This window comes from Cervus elaphus, chromosome 2, assembly GCF_910594005.1.
Source record: "Cervus elaphus chromosome 2, mCerEla1.1, whole genome shotgun sequence".
Classification (NCBI taxonomy): Eukaryota; Metazoa; Chordata; class Mammalia; order Artiodactyla; family Cervidae; genus Cervus; species Cervus elaphus.
Window position 1 is genome coordinate 21,361,486 of NC_057816.1, and position 16,422 is coordinate 21,377,907.

Sequence of the window (16,422 nt, forward strand, 5' to 3'; positions counted from 1 at the left end):
GCTTCAATAGACTACTCCCTAATTTCTGTGACACAGGCAGAAGGCCTTCCCCGATCTCTTCCCAAATAAGAATCAATTTAGAACTTAAATCAATAAGTTTCCCAGGTGGTGGTATTTTGTGAGATTATCCAGGGTGAAAGGAGTGTTTTAATTTAAACTCCTTTGCTGGTAGTTTGTTAGCCAAATACATTTATGCCCTTGGTACTAATATGCATGATTGCTTATAACATCCTAATCATAAAATAGCATAAACAACCTGATTATGTAAAAGCCCTAATAGACATAGAGCCTTTTTGAGGGGTGAAGGAGTCCTATTAGAAAACATAAGAAAAATTATTCTAAAGGTGGTTACTGGGTTGACGTTTGCTTGCTGTGTTTTGCTTGCTGTGTTTTTGCTTTTAATGTGCTAAGGTTGTGTTATAGAAACCATTGTTAACATAGTTAAAGATTGAGAGAAATAAGAACTTAGCCCTAGAGTGGTAACAATGAGATGGTTGTTAATTGTCAGCCAGGAGTGCTAGGCAGAAGCTGCTTCACCAAAGTCACAGAGTCAGTGTGGGGTAAACTTCTTAGATAAACACAACTGAAAACTTCTGCAGAAGGATTAATTTTTGTGTTAACAAGGTTATACTTCTACTCTGTACTGTTGCCCTATGAGACTGCTACCTTTCAGTTAAGGTCACCATAGAAACAGAAAATAGGTTTACATTCATCTGACTTGCATAAAATGTTAATAGGCCCCAAGGCCAGAAGATAATGTACAAGACCCTCATAAACAAAGAAGTATGCAGGAAACACCCTGGTTTCGTGAAAGACAAGCTGATGTAATGTTAAACTATCTTCCCCTTAGAAATGTACTAACTTAGGGTATAAAAGCCACGGTAAAAAATAAAGCATTGTCAGACTCTGCTGCACCCCCCCGTCTGGTCTCTCTCTCTCTCTCTCTCTCAAATAAAGCATTGTCAGACTCTGCTGCACCCCCCCGTCTGGTCCCTCTCTCTCTCTCTCTATTTCTCTCTCTCCCTTGCAGACTTGGCCCTATCAAGGCTGGTTTCACGTGTTTCTCTCTCTCTCTCGCTGACGCCGTTCATCCTGAGGGTACCCCCTGGATCCTGCCGAGGCTGGACCCCAGCAATTTTGCATGGTCTTGATGGCCTCCCCTGGCAGCAGCACTGCCCAGATGAAGTGAAACACCTGAGAATCCTAGTTTTGTCCTTCAGCTCAAGCCAAGTAGGGTAGGCCTCTGCAACATCCGACCCCTGAGGTCCTGCTTTCTCCAACTGACCCAGAATCTTCACCCAGCCCACTCTAGGGGCTACCTATACCTCTACCTCCATGAAGTAGAGAAAAGGCAACTCATTCATTCCTTCATGGAGGAAAAAAAAAGTATTGGGGTGGCCGAAAACTTCATCCTGGTTTTTCCATAACAGCTTATGGAAAACCCAAGTTAACTTTTTGGCCAACCCAGTATTAAACACCTATTGTCTGTCAGCATGCTCTCAGGTAACAAGGACTCAACAGTGATCAAGACAGACTGAAACACCACTTTCATGGAGCTTAAAGTCTAATGGGAGAGAAGAGCATTCAATAATTATAAGAGTGACAAATATGTCTATTCTAGATCCAGCATTCCATGGTATATGTAATGAAGGGTCCAAGAGAGGTGAGCAAAGAAGAGGGAGGAGATGGGAGCTAGGAGATCTCTGCCACCAGTTGTGTCTGTAGCCCTCCAGGCTCCTCTGTCCATGGGATTCTCCAGGCAAGAATACTGGAGTGGGTTGCCATGCCCTCCTCCAGGGCATCTTCCCAACCCAGGGATCGAACTCACGTCTCTTACATCTCCTGCATTGACAGGTGGGTTCTTTACCACTAGCACCACCTGGGAGGCCCCGTCTTCCAAAAGTTCCAGCGTAATACCAGGTAGATGCTTCGCTGTACCCGTCTTCTCAGCAGTCACAGCCCGAGGCTGTAGATCCTTTTCCATATCCTTATCAGGTACAGTCTCCTGTCACCCATCTGAGTTTGCCATCTGTTTCCTGCCAAAACCATGACTGATATGGACCTTTACGAAAAGATGATTGACAGAAGTGAACAGGGTTAAGGAAACAACAACAGCAAAAATAAAGTTGGGGCATCCAGGTATAGCAACAGTAAGAAATCATCATCCTTCCTAGGCCTGAGACGGGGAGGGGAAGGAAGCCATGCTACCATAGCCTGGTGGAGAACAGGAGCCACGAGGAGAGACACTCAACAGAAACAGTCTTGTCAAGACCCAGCTAGCATCAGAACCGTGGCAGGAAGGCAATAGGAGGAATAAACACTTCAGTCTCGTTCTGTGTGTGTGAGTTCCCTTCTCCAGTCTTCCCCTGGCTAAACACAATCTGAAGCCAAAGCCACCAGCCTTCAGGTGAGCAGCTCAATAGAGATCAGCCTTCTGAGGCCCCGACCAAAATAAAAGGGCTGATCCAGAGAACCAAAAAAAAAAAAAAAATACCAAAACCAGCTAATCACACCTCACGGTCATGAACACTTTAAAAAGAGAGTAGATGGCTTTTAAAATTTATTACATAGAGTATATGTTATTTTGGCAACTTGATTTTTTAAAGAAAAGGCAGAGAGCCACAGTAAAGTGTCAGGCACGGGGCACATCAGCCCTCACAGTGTGGTTTGCTGGGGGTTGCCAGAGCGTCAGCGTGCCGGATCAGGCACCTGATCAGCACAGCCCATTGTGAGGAATCACGGATTGTCTCTGAGGTTCTAGAATTCCCAGACTCTGCAGCTCGGCACTGGAAGCCTCTGCTCACAGTTTTTCTTCACTGCTCTTGGGCGCCCCACACCGGGGGCCCCTCTTGCCCAAAATCCAGATGAAGAATTTCCTTCTACTAGTGAGTCTGTGTTTCCTTGGATCTGCCAGAGGTGAGTCCTGTCTCTTGGCTCTAGGTGGACATGGAGAGGCCTCTTTAAGGCCCTTGAAGACGGAAGACCAGCATCTTAGTTACCCAGACCAATCTGACTCGGAAGTAGGAGTGGCTGAACAAGTTCAGCCAACTCTTAAGAGTTGCTGAATCGGTTGATTCCTCCTAGTCAATGGCTTCACCATCAGAGACCTGCTTGGCACAGTCTCATTCCTAATGCTTTCAGCCACTCGACGTTGAATCTGATGCTCTGTGAAATGAGAAGACAGGTCTAGGGTTCTGGAAGCCTGGGAAGGTTGGCCCCGATGAACTGAGTGTGTGGGATCATTGTGTAGCTAAGGTAGAAGGAGAGAAACAGAAGGGAGTGAGGTATGCCTGAATGTCATCCTGGGGCCAGAGATCCTAGAAGCCTCCCCTTCCCGGTTCTGGCCTATCCGTTCAGTCATCCGTTTTTCCTTTCAGGATCCCCATTCAGGGTCAACTCTGTTCCCTTCCTCCTGCAGAAGTGAGAAGCCATGAGTTTCGAGCTCTCCATTAAACAAGAGTGTTTTCTGTAATGTCAGTTCTCTGAGATTTTGTCTTTTGCCTTCTTCAGTTTTCAAAAATTGACTCAGAAACAAGCTACATAGTTACCAGATGGTAGTATGTGCCAGCCACTTGGTGAGGTAGTGAGTCATAAATGATAAGAATGACCAAGAAAGGAGTGTGCTTTTTCAAAACTCTTTTTTTGTATCAAAAATCTCTTTGTTAAAACTTCTGTTCACTTTTGAAGAATCAGTCAAGCAGGTAGCATAGAAGTAACAACTTTTTAAAATTAAAAACTCCTAAAAGCCTTAGTCGGATTTCCCAGGTGGCATAGTGGTAAAGAATTCACCTACCAATGCAGGAGATGCAGGTTCTATCCCTAGGTCAGGAAGAGCCTCTGGAAGAGAAAATGGCAACCCACTCTGGTATTCTTGCCTGGAATAACCCATGGACAGAGGAGCCTGGCAGACTCACAGGGTTGCAAAGAGTGTACACAACTCAGCACTTATGCAAAAGCCTTAGTCTATCTTATATTTCCTTTATCAACATATTCTAATGCTAGTCTTTTGAAAGTAGTTGGTTATAAGGACTTCAAATCACTCAAGATACACACACACACACACACACAAATTCTTACAGGATTATAACCAGGATGATACTGACTATATTATATTCCTCTCAGCTTTTTGATAGGATTAATAACATACTCGTCATTAAAGTCTATTCCCCACCCTCTTCTAGGTTATTCAGCCTAAATCAGTTACTCAAAGAGTAATAGTAATTTAAAAAAGAGTAATAATCAAATTGTCTGCATGATGCTACCCTTTAAAATAAAAGCTGTACTTAAGGAGTATTTGTCTGACAGTCATTGATAAACTGGATTAAATGTAGTAGAGATAGGTCAGAAGAGAATGACCAGCTAAGAGTTTTGTAATTCCAAACGCAAGGTCAGGAGGAGGAAAAATTAAAGTTAATTGAGCATTTCAGCAATGGACTAGGCACTTCACAGTTTACCTTATTGAAGACTCATGACAACTCCATGAAGTAGGAGTAAATGGTACATCAAAAGGAATCTCAATGCAGAGATATAGAAGTACATCATATTTTTATCTTAATAATTCATAGCAACTTGGTTTCCGGTTCCCAACCACATGGATAGGGGATTGGGGGTGGGAAAAAACATGAACTTGCCAAATAAAGGTCTTAATCCCTTCTGGTAATTTTCGTGGCCTCATTAAATATTTGTCATCTCTAGTTTTAAATTCATTTTGTTTGGAGTTTAAAATCTTCCGCCCTCGGTTTCAGCTAGAATTACTCAGCTGCTGAAACACTGCAGAGTCTCTCTCTTGTCGTATCCCCATTCCGACCTTTCACCCACAGAGGAACCGGAGGGAGGCCAGTAGTGGAATTCTGATTACATCAACGATGGGATGTTGATTTCCTGATGCTGGCTTTGTCAGGGAGGCACAGGCACTTTTGGTGCCCCTGTGCCCACTCAGGGTACACAGATCCACACAAATATTGTGGATCTTAAAATTCTTCCCTTCAACCACTAAGGTAGTCTCTGCGGTTGCTTAACACCCCTGGCCTTCATGGTCCCTCGAGCCATCGGTTGACTGCGTCTAGCTTCTGCAGTACCTTCAGGTGCTTGACCAGACCCCCAGAAACCTAGCGATCCCACAACATTAGCCTTGCTCCATAGGAAAGGACTCCTTACCCGGACATTCTCTCTCACCCTCACCATCTCTCTTCTATTACTTCTCCATCCTAGGAGCATCAACTCAATCTGATGAGCTTCTTGGCTCTATGGATCATCAACCATCAGTTCAGCAACTCTCAAGTGACTACTTTTCACTTGCAAACCCTCCGGATGAGGCTTTATATGAGACTTCAGTCGACAGCGCTTTGAGTGAGCATGGTTCAAGTGAGACAGCTGCAGCCCAACATGCTTCCGGTGAGCCGCTGGCAGTTGAACACGCAGGCGGGCCGGCTTCAGTTGATCACGCTACTGCGGTTGAGCATGCTCCAGGGGAGGCCGCTGCCGGTGAGCACACTCTGAATGAGCACGCTTCCGGTGAACAGCCTTCTGTGGAACAACCTATAGGTGAGCAGCCTCTAGGCGAACAGTCTGTCGGTGAACAGGCCATAGGCGAACAGCCCACAAGCGAACAGGTTGCAAGTGATAAGCCTGCAGGGGAACAGTCTGCAGTTGAACCGGCCTCAGCCGAACAGGTCTCAGGTGATAAACTGAGCGATCAATCTTCAGGGGAACAGCCCTCAGACCTCCCGCCTTCAAGCACATTTTCAGGTGAGTCGTAATTTGCGTGGGTGCCTTTCCTTGACTTTCGGTGGGAAGTAGGTGACACATCAGGAAAGCCAGTTTTAAGGCATCCAGAAGAAAGAACAGTTCAGACACAGCACAAACAACTCTCTCAAAGAATCTCTTTACATTTCTTGGCAAGAATCCCCAGAGGCAGGATTCAGGTGTTGTAGGGCTTTTGAAGGCTAAACAGTTCAGAGGGCCCTCTTTAAGAAAAACAAAATACAAACTGTCAGCTGTCCCTGCAACTTCATTCCACATAAGAAATTATGAAAATGAACACCCACAGCTCCACTGGAAGACGGGGCTCATGGAAGACAACCTTGGTGAGCTTCAGGCTAAATCGGCCTGTTCACAAACTATGTTAAAATCTTTACAAATCCTACAACGACATGTCTAGCACCAGAACTGGTAGCTCTTGGATTTTTTTGTTTGAACATGATGTCAGTGGAAATAATAAACAATCATTAATAATAGAAAGGTTTTATTTGAGCCAAACTGAGGCCTAGTTGGCTTTGCAGATTAGTCTGAGAAACGGCCCTGGAGAAACAGTTTACAGCACAGTTTTATATCTCATCCAAACAAGGCACATTGAACAAATCAGGGATATATTTTTTCATGGTTTTAAAAAACACAACAGACCAGTTCATACACATACAGCACGTACAGTTTGGGCTCCCCACCTGGAAAGTGAGTTTAATCATCAATGGAGGACTAGAATCCGTGTCCCAGAAAGAAGGGTGTTTAATCTTTATTTTTAATGTGGACTTTTTTTTTAACTTCTGGTCAATGTGACCTTTCCTTTAATAATTAAAGGAGATGTACAATGTATGTTTGATAGGCCACAAAGAAGCTAATGTAGTTAGCAAAAAATTCAAATTAACTCAAGTATAAGCCAGAATGACTTCTCTAGACCTCAATATGTGAACGTTTCTTTTATCAGTGGAAAGTAAAGCATGCCGACACTTCTGTCTGCAAGACACAGAAATAAGTTCCCAGGACAACTGCAGTTCTTTGGTTCTTACAAGGGTTTGTTCAAGGAAGGAAAACAAGATTTAAGGTTTAATGTCTCAAGTTATTACCAGACATAAACACTTTATGTTCACCCCATTTGTGTAAGTAGCAGTATTCCAAATTTTCAGAAGAGAGAAGTGAGATTTACCTCCTCTGGTTAGAAAGAAGCAAACCTTGGTTTCACACTGAAGTATGACTCCAAAGCCCATATTCTTTCCACTTTATGCTTTCTTAATTAGGAAATTGGCAGTGGAAATAGGCAATATTGAGTCATTTCAGACATGCTCTGCCCTTTGTGACAAACTGCCCTGGTTGAGGTGAATTTGAGAGTAGAGAATTGATACAAACACTTTATAGGTTTGCAACATTAGAACATTCCAACATAGTCTTCTTTTTTTTTTTTAGGCTGTCTTTTTTTTTAAATAGCAATTTCTCTTTTCTTTCTTATTTACTTTTGATGCATACCATTTAACAAGTCTTTATTGAATTTTACAGTACTGCTTCTGTTTTATGTTTTGATCTTTTGGCCTTGAGGCATGTGGGTTCTTAGCTCCCCAACCAGGGATTGACCCCTCCCCCCACCCTGCATTGGGAGGAGGAGTCTTAACCACTGGATCACCAGGGAAGTCCTTAACACAGCTTATTAATCAGTCAAATTTTACTGCAAATGTCTGTGCCTTGTGGATAAGTGAGAGTATAGTGGGGAGTATGAACGTCATGTGAAAAGTTCCATTGCACCTATTGAGTTAGACACAGCAGAAGGGCATCTAATGAGCAATGTCCAGGAAGCCCCTGGGCTATGAATTAAAGTCAGTACTAGAGGGAGAAAGGTGGGATTCATCAGCAATGAATATCATAGATGAAGCAGTAAGGATGAAGTCCTTTTCTCTGATATGGAAGAGAAGATGCTTTTTCAGACCCACGAAATGGTTCTGTTCGTTGTCCATCCTCCCTTCCCAGATGTGTGACTCAAGGCTACACACCTGGGTCACAGGGTTATTTCATCAGGCTGATCTTAAACTTTTCAGGCCCGTCCTTAAGCTGCCACACATGCTCTTATATGAATGACCAAGGAAAATGTCTTCGTGGAGAGGGAGTCTGCGCCACCCAGAATTCCCAGCAGTGCATGTTAAAGAAGATCTTTGAAGGTATGTGGGGACTTCATGGGCTGGTCTTTGACAGAGAACTCATCATCCAACTTGAATACTGATGGGAGAGGGGGTGGTTAGGGTGGCAGGGGCCGGAGGAAGGATCAAGCTGGGATTCCCTAGAAGCTTTGAGATTCAAGAGGTCCTCAATTCTTTCAAGAATCAAGAGTAGAATTCCAGCTATTGAGGGAGAGGCCCTTCCCCAAAGGCCTCTGATATCTTAAAAGAAGACAGGGAGATTGTCTCTTCCTATTAATGTGTGAGTTGCCCCGTGAGCCAGTGGGACAGTGACTTGCAAGCTCAGGAATGTGTCTGTCTTGTTCATGGCTATATATTCTAGCACTTAGCACAATGCCCAGTCCATGGTATGCATTTAGTAAACATTGAATAAATGAATTAAGTAGTCAACAGTTGTCCACTAGTCTGTGTTCACAAGTTGCCAGACCTGTCTGAGTGTATTCCCACACCTCTCTACCCTTACAGTCAATCCTTGTGCTTGGCTGCTCAGAGGTGTCCATCACTTTATGACCCCATGGACTGTAGCCCACCTGGCTCCTCTGTCCATGGGATTCTCCAGGCAAGAATACTGGAGTGAGTTGCCATTTCCTACTCCAGGGGTTCTTTCTGACCCAAGGATTGAACCTGCATCTCCTGTGTCTCCTGCATTGGCAGGTGGGCTCTTTACCACAGTGCAAACTGGAAAGCCCATATTCAGTCCTTATCCCTCAAATAAGGGAAGGGATCTTGGTTACTTTATCCTGTGAACCCCACTGCCTGACTTCCCTTGTGGTTTGTCTGGTCCCTCACTAGAGAGAGTAGGCAACTGATGGGGAAACAGCCCAGAAGAAACAGGTGGAAGGGGAGGGGAGAAAGAACATGCACGTTGGAGGACTTGGTCATGCTCTGCAGGGACTCTGGGGACCATGGATGAAAGGGAAGATTCAACAAGGAAGCCTGTACTCTTTACAGCCTGTCTCTGCTTCTTTCAGGTGGAAAACTTCAATTCATGGTTCAGGGCTGTGAGAACATGTGCCCATCCATGAACCTCTTCTCCCACGGAACCAGGATGCAAATTATATGCTGTCGGAATCAGTCTTTCTGCAACAAGATCTAGCAGCCTATACCCTGGCTTCTTGATCTGACTCAGGCAGCAAAAATCCTCCACCACCCTACTGGGCTCAATTTATATTTAGTGTCTTCCCCAGGCAACTGCTAATTATGTCAGACCAGAAGCTCTAATATCCTATCTTTCCTCTCCATGCCGTTATCCATCCTTCTCTGCCCTCCGTCTTTCTTATCCCTTACCCCATCTCTCAACATTCTTTTCTTTCTCAATAAATTATGCATAATTAAAGAATACTGACTCTAGGCAGACGTCTTTTCCCATCCACCAGGGGCAGGGTCACCCTGAGCTTCCTTCTGCTCCACACACTAAAGTGGTTGCATTTTTAAAAAAGACTTATTTCACTTTTTTATTTTTGGCTGTGGTGGGTCTTCGCTGCTGTGTGTAGGCTTTCTCTAACTGCAGTTGCGGAGCAAGGGCTCTAGGCAAGCCGGCTTAGTAGTTACAGCGCACCGGTTTAGTTGCCCTGCGGCGTGTGGGATCTTCCCAGAGCAGAGATCAAAACCGCATCCTTTGCATTGGCAGGTGGATTCTTTACCACTGGGCCACCAGGGAAGCCCTAAAGTGGATGCATTTTTAAACAATTCCACATTTCTCAAAGTGAAGGGGTCCCCCAGGGCAGGGACCATGAAGAGGAATGCAAAGTAGGTGTTTAGGAGCTTAAAATAATATAGCAAGTCCTCATCTCTGACCCCAACCTTTCCATCCCTATGGAAACCAAACTCACTTCTACTTACCACAATGTTCAAAACCTACCCCCCTTCTTGGGACCTTGAGAGTTATAAGTGGAGACTCTATGCTTAACAGAATTATAACAATGATTCCTTTTATCTGCTACATAAATAGAACAGGTCATAATTATCTTAATTAAATCTTTTTCTCACACACAATGTCACTGGCTTGTCTCAGCATAGAGGGGTAGGTGGAAACTGTATAAGCCCCTCTCATCTTGTATTAGAGTTACACTCTTCAAAGTGTTTTCACAGCTGATCCGCTGAAAAGAGCCCAGAAAGGCAGTGAGGAAAGATAGCATCACCCTGAGTTCACAAGTAAGAAGTCTGACATCGAAATGTTTTATATATGCAGATTCCATGTCATTCCAAACATATCAAGGTTACAGAGCAGCAGTGAGCCAGGGTCAGATTTCAAAACCAAAGCTGCATGATCTCAATCTGAGCAAATAGCACAGTATAAATATTAGCTAAAACAGTTCTTTCAACACCAAAATCAAACCTCTGTCCCACACAAGCCCATTTCTTCTCAGCCACTGCTCCCCACACCTGTTTAAAAGCCCCTGAAAAATCAATGTTTTTGCTCTGGTTCTTATCAAGGATTTTTTGTGTGTGTTTGTAGGAAAGATTTACTTGAAGAAATATTACAACATATAAAAACTATATTAGGTCTTAATTTCCACTCACACAGTGGTAAATTTGATATACATAATAAAAAACTTTAAAAATCCAGAATGGACATAGTACCTCACAGTTTGATCACTAAGTCAAATTAGCTGATAAGCAAACCTCACAGAACAGTCTCCTGTCAGCCAAGGTCAAAAACACCACGTACAACACATCTAAACTGACAGATTTAAAAATATATTAAAAATATAACAATGTTAAAAATATAACAATGGTGGTGCATGTTGGGGACCCCTGATGTTAGAAACAAAGAGAAATTAAATCCTACTAACATTATAGATGCTATTTTTTTGATGGAGGGAGATAAATATTAGTTAAATGTTATTAAACATAGCTAAATCTATTGTGCTGTGCTTAGTCATTCAGTGGTGTCTGACTCTTTGCGACCCCATGGACTGTAGTCCACCAGGCTCCGCTGTCCATGGGATTCTCTATGCAAGAACACTGGAGTGGGTTGCCATGCCCTCCTCCAGGGGATCTTCCCAACCCAAGACTCCTGCACTGTACGGGTATTCCTTACCGTCTGAGCCACCAGGGAAGCCTAATCTATTAGCTATGTACTTTGAGGGAATAAATTCAAATATGTTGTTACAACTGAAGGGTAGGGGAGTTTTGGCTTCCAATAGTGGTGGATTATTCAATATCACAGTATTCAATATCCAAGTCTATGCCCCAACCAGTAATGCTGAAGAAGCTGAAGTTAAACAGTTCTATGAAGACCTGCAAGACCTTCTACAACTAACACCCAAAAAAGATGTCCCACTCCAGTATTCTTGGGCTTCCCTTGTGGCTCAGCTGGTAAAGAATCCACATGCAATGCGGGAGCCGGAGACCTGGGTTCGATTCCTGGTTGCGAAGATCCCCTGCAGAAGGGAAAGACTACCCACTCCAGTATTCTGGCCTGGAGAATTCCATGTACTATACAGTCCATGGGGTCACAAAGAGTCGGACATAACTGAGCAACTTTCACTTTCACTTTCATTATAGGGGACTGGAATGCAAAAGTAGGAAGTCAAGAAACATCTGGAGTAACAGGCAAATTTGGCCTCGGAGTACAGAATGAAGCAGGGCAAAGGCTAATAGAGTTTTGCCAAGAGAACACACTGGTCATAGCAAACATCCTCTTCCAACAACACAAGAGAAGACTCTACACATGGACATCACCAGATGGTCAATGCTGAAATCAGACTGATTATATCCTGTGCTGCCAAAGATGGAGAAACTCTCTACAGTCAGCAAAAACAAGACTAGAAGCTGACTGTAGCTCAGATCATGAACTCCTTATTGCCAAATTCAGACTTAAATTGAAGAAAGTAGGAAAAACCACTAGACCATCCAGGTGTGACCTAAATCAAATCCCTTATGATTACACAGTGGCAGTGAGAAATAGATTTAAGGGACTAGATCTGATAGACAGAGTGCCTGATGAACTATAGATGGAGGTTCACGACATTGTACAGGAGGCAGGGATCAAGACCATCCCCAAGAAAAAGAAATGCAAAAAGGCAAAATGGCTATCTTGAGGAGGTCTTACAAATAGCTGTGAAAACAAGAGAAGCAAACAGCAAAGTGGAGAAGGAAAGATATTCCCATCTGAATGCAGAGTTTCAAAGAATAGCAAGGAGAGATAAGAAAGCCTTCCTCAGTGATCAGTGCAGAGAGACAGAGGAAAACAATAGAATGGGAAAGTCTAGAGATCTCTTCAAGAAAATTAGATACACCAAGGGAACATTTCACGCAAAGATGGGCTCAATAAAGGACAGAAATGGTAGGGACCTAACAGAAGCAGAAGATATTAAGAAGAGGTGGCAAGAATACACAGAAGAATTATACAAAAATGATCTTCATGACCCAGATAATCAGGATGGTGTGATCACTCACCTAGAGCCAGACATCCTAGAATGTGAAGTCAAGTGGACCTTAGAAAGCATCACTATGAACAAAGCTAGTGGAGGTGATGGAATTCCAGGAGTTGAACTATTTCAAATCCTAGAAGATGATGCTGTGAAGGTGCTGCACTCAATATGCCAGCAAATTTGGAAAACTCAGCAGTGGCCACAGGACTGGAAAAAGTCAGTTTTCATTCCAATCCCAAAGAAAGGCAATGCCAAAGAATGCTCAAACTACCGCACAATTGCACTCATCTCACATGCTAGTAAAGTAATGCTCAAAATTTTCCAAGCCAGGCTTCAACAATACATGAACCGTGAACTTCCAGATGTTCAAGCTGGTTTTAGAAAACGCAGAGGAATCAGAGATCAAATTGCCAACATCCAGTGGATCATTGAAAAAGCAAGAGAGTTCCAGAAAAGCATCTATTTCTGCTTTATTGACTATGCCAAAGCTTTTGACTGTGTGGATCACAACAAACTGTGGAAAATTCTTTAAGAGATGGGAATATCAGATCATCTGACCTGTCTCTTGAGAAATCTGTATGCAGGTCAGGAAGTAACAGTTAGAACTGGACATGGAACAACAGACTGGTTCCAAATTGGGAAAGGAGTATGTCAAGGCTGTATATTATCACCCTGCTTATTTAACTCATATGCAGAGTACATCATGGGAAATGCTGGGCTGGATGAAGCACAAGATGGAGTCAAGACAGCCAGGAGAAATATTAGTAACCTCAGATACACAGATGACACCACCCTTATGGCAGAAAGCAAAAAAAAACTAAAGAGCCTCTTGATGAAAGTGAAAGAGGAGAGTGAAAAAGTTGGCTTAAAACAACATTCAGAAAACTAAGATCATGGCATCTGGTCCCATCATGGCAAATTGATGGGGAAACAGTGACACACTTTATTGTGTGTTTTTTTTTTTTGGCTCCAAAATCATTGCTGATGGTGATTGAAATTAAAAGACACTCATTTGAAGAAAAGTTATGAGCGACCTAGACAGCATATTACAAAGCAGAGACATACTTTGCCATTGAAGCCCCGTTTAGTCAAAGCTATGGTTTTTCCAGTAGTCATGTATGGATGGGGAGAAGGAAATGGCAACCCACTCCAGTATTCTTGCCTGGAGAATCCTGTGAACAGAATCCCACCAGTGAACAGGTGGGATGTCATCTATGGGGTGGCACAGAGTCAGACACGACTGAAGTGACTTAGCAGCAGCAGCAACAGCATGTATGGATGTGAGAGTTGGAGTATAAAGAAAGCTGAGCACAGAAGAATTGATGCTTCTGAACTGTGGTGTTGGATAAGACTCTTGAGAGTCCCTTGAACTGCAAGGAGATCCAACCAGTCCATCCGAAAGGAAATCAGTCCTGAATATTTATTGGAAGGACTGATGTTAAAGCTGAAACTCCAAAGCTTTGGCCATCTGATGTGAAGAACTCACTCATTTGCAAAGACCCTGATACTGGGAAACATTGAAGGTGAGAGGAGAAGGGGACGACAGAGGGTGAGATGGTTGGCTGGCATCACCAACTCAGTGGACATGAGTTTGAGTAAACTCCAGGAGTTAGTGATGGACAGGGAGGCCTGCCGTGTTGCAGTCCATGGGGTCACAGAGTTGGACACGACTGAGCAACTGAACTGAATTGAATGGTGGATTAGTTTGGGTGAACTAACCTTCCTTCAGATAAGAATTTCAAACTATGAACCAAAAATTAGAAACAACTACTTAAAAATTTCTCAAAAGGGAACCAGAGAGAAGTCACCCCTAAAAAGACTAGGATAGCACTGGGTGAGACAGATAGTTCTGAGCCTTTATGCCTGAGGGTATTCTCAAACCACATGTCATAGGGTGGCAGAAATCCAGTTTACTGGCTTGAGGTCAGAGAACATAGGCTGGAGTTGGCAGAGCAGCTGTAAAATTAGGGGGAAATCCTGGAAAGGGAACTACAGAGGGGATAAACTCCAAAACTTGAGTATAAACTGACCAAATTCTTGGTTGACACTGACTCTGGGAGGCTCAACAAGAGCACCTGGAAGCAGAGAGAACTGAGCAGAGATTTTCGCTGTTGTCCACCTCAAAGAAGACCAACTTTGGAGTTCAGGTCAACCCAAGTTACCTACCCACGAGAACAAATGTCAGTTCTCTAGAGAAACACAGAGTCCAGAATCTCTCAAATGCATCATTCACTGTGTCCACCACATAAAACAAATTATCAGGGGAAAAAAAAAAAAGGAAAATGTAACTCATAGCTAAGAAAATTAAAAAAAAAAAAAGATACTGGTCTCAAGATGGACCAGACATTGAAATTAGTGAACAAAAGCAATAAACAACTATTTGAGATATGTTCAAAAACCTAAAGGAGAGGATTAAGAGGTACAAACTTCCAGGAACAAAAGAAGTCAGGGGAATGTAATGTACAGCATAGGAAACACAGTGAACAATACTGTAGTAACTTTGTATGGTAATAGATGTTAACTAGACTTATTGTGGTGATCATTTGTAATGTATAAAAATACCAGGGACTTCTCTGAAGTCCGATAGTTAAGACTTCACCTTCCAATGCAGAAAGTGAAGATTCGATCCCTAGTTAGGGAACTAAGAGCACACATCCCTCATGGCCAAAAAAAAAACAGAACATAAACAACAGAAGCAATACTGTAATGAATTCAATAAAGAATTTAAAAATAGCCCCCATTAAAAAAAATCTAAGAAAAATATCAAATTGCTACATTTAACACCTGAAAGTAATAGAATACAAGTCAATCATGCTTAAAGATAAATGATTCCAAAATTTTAAAATTAATTTAAAAGGGGGGAAAGAACCTAAAGGAAATTAGTCATTTGAATAAATTGTGTTTTGGAAACACAAAAACACAATTCTAAATGATCCATGAGTCAAAATATAAACAATAAAATAATTAGAAAAAAAAAAATTTGAAAAAAAAAAAAAAAAAAATTTGAGCCAGGTAACAAAAATACAACACATGCAAATTTATGGCATTAAGTACAGTGAAACTTAGAGAAATGCATGATTTTAAATACTTGCATGCAACACATAAAATTGACACAGGACTAGTATCCTGAGAGTAAAAAGTGAGTGTTCGTCACTCAGTTGTGTTCGACTCTTACTGACCCCATGGCCTGTAAGCCTGCCAGGCTCCTGTCCATGGAAATCTCCAGGCAAGAATACTGAAGTGGGTATTCTTGGGGAAGGGAGAAGATTCCCTGCTCCAGGGGATCTTCCTGACCCAGGATCAAATCTAGGTCTCGTTCTCTGCAGGCAGATTCTTTACTATCTGATAAGCCACCAGAGAAGCCCAGATATCTCTATTTACAGAAAACAGAGAGGGCAGCTGAAACACGGAGAAACTGAACCACAGTGATGCAAATTCCGACTAAGAATTAGACAGTAAACCAGCTGGGTTCTTCTACCAATAAATTACAAGGAGAAAAAAAATCAGACAGAGCGAGAACAAAGTGGGAACTTAAAACCAAAAGCAACTTAGACATCAGTCAATTTCTAGTATGGACTTTATTTCAATCCTGATTCAAAAAACTGTAAAAAGTAAGAATTGGAAATCTGAACACTGGATGGATATCAACGAAGACCCATGGGGAAAGGATAATCTTCACCAGTGCTAAATTAGATAGCCATATGGGGGAAAAATGCTACCTGACCTCCTATTATACACAAAAATCATTTTCAGGTAAACTGTAGATCTAAAGGTGAAAGCCAAAACTATAAAGCTTTTGGAAGATAACAGAAAGGAAAATCTTCATGATTTTAAAGTAGGGAATGAGTGTTTAAGTAGGAAACAAAAATTGCTAGACAGAGGAAAAGTCTTACTTGAACTATATTAAAACTACAATCTTATACGAAGTGTGAAATAAGCCACAGAATGGGAGTGCACATGTTGCTGTTCAGTGGCTCAGTCGTGTCTGACTCTGTGACCCTGTGGACTGCGGCCCACCAGGCTCCTCTGTCCACGGGATTTTCCAGGCAAGTATACTGGAGTGGGTTGCCATGCCCTCCTCCAGGGGATCTTCCCAACCCAGG

At 42.7% G+C, this 16,422-nt stretch overlaps 1 protein-coding gene across 4 annotated transcripts; it reads left to right on the forward strand.

The window, feature by feature from the left end:
- Positions 1–2,775: 2,775 nt before the first annotated feature.
- Positions 2,776–9,278, forward strand: LOC122675267 (acrosomal protein SP-10-like). Of its 4 annotated transcripts, XM_043873733.1 has the most exons (6): positions 2,795–2,916; positions 5,212–5,280; positions 5,470–5,641; positions 5,693–5,748; positions 7,803–7,922; positions 8,912–9,036. In XM_043873733.1, exons 1-6 carry the CDS (start codon positions 2,865–2,867, stop codon positions 9,034–9,036), a joined length of 594 nt encoding a protein of 197 aa, XP_043729668.1. In that variant the 5' UTR covers positions 2,795–2,864. The 4 variants fall into 4 exon arrangements, with proteins under 4 accessions (XP_043729636.1, XP_043729668.1, XP_043729657.1 ...); XM_043873722.1 differs by having other exon boundaries at positions 5,470–5,748; XM_043873701.1 differs by having other exon boundaries at positions 2,776–2,916; positions 5,212–5,748; positions 8,912–9,278.
- Positions 9,279–16,422: the final 7,144 nt, after the last annotated feature.

Bases quoted from the DNA above. Each gene is read 5' to 3' on its own strand.
- LOC122675267 (XM_043873701.1), top strand. From the start codon at position 2,865: ATGAAGAATTTCCTTCTACTAGTGAGTCTGTGTTTCCTTGGATCTGCC. The intron at 2,917-5,211 runs GTGAGTCCTGTC...TCTCCATCCTAG, and splicing joins TTTCCTTGGATCTGCCAGAG to GAGCATCAACTCAATCTGAT. The intron at 5,749-7,802 runs GTGAGTCGTAAT...TAAACTTTTCAG, and splicing joins GCCTTCAAGCACATTTTCAG to GCCCGTCCTTAAGCTGCCAC.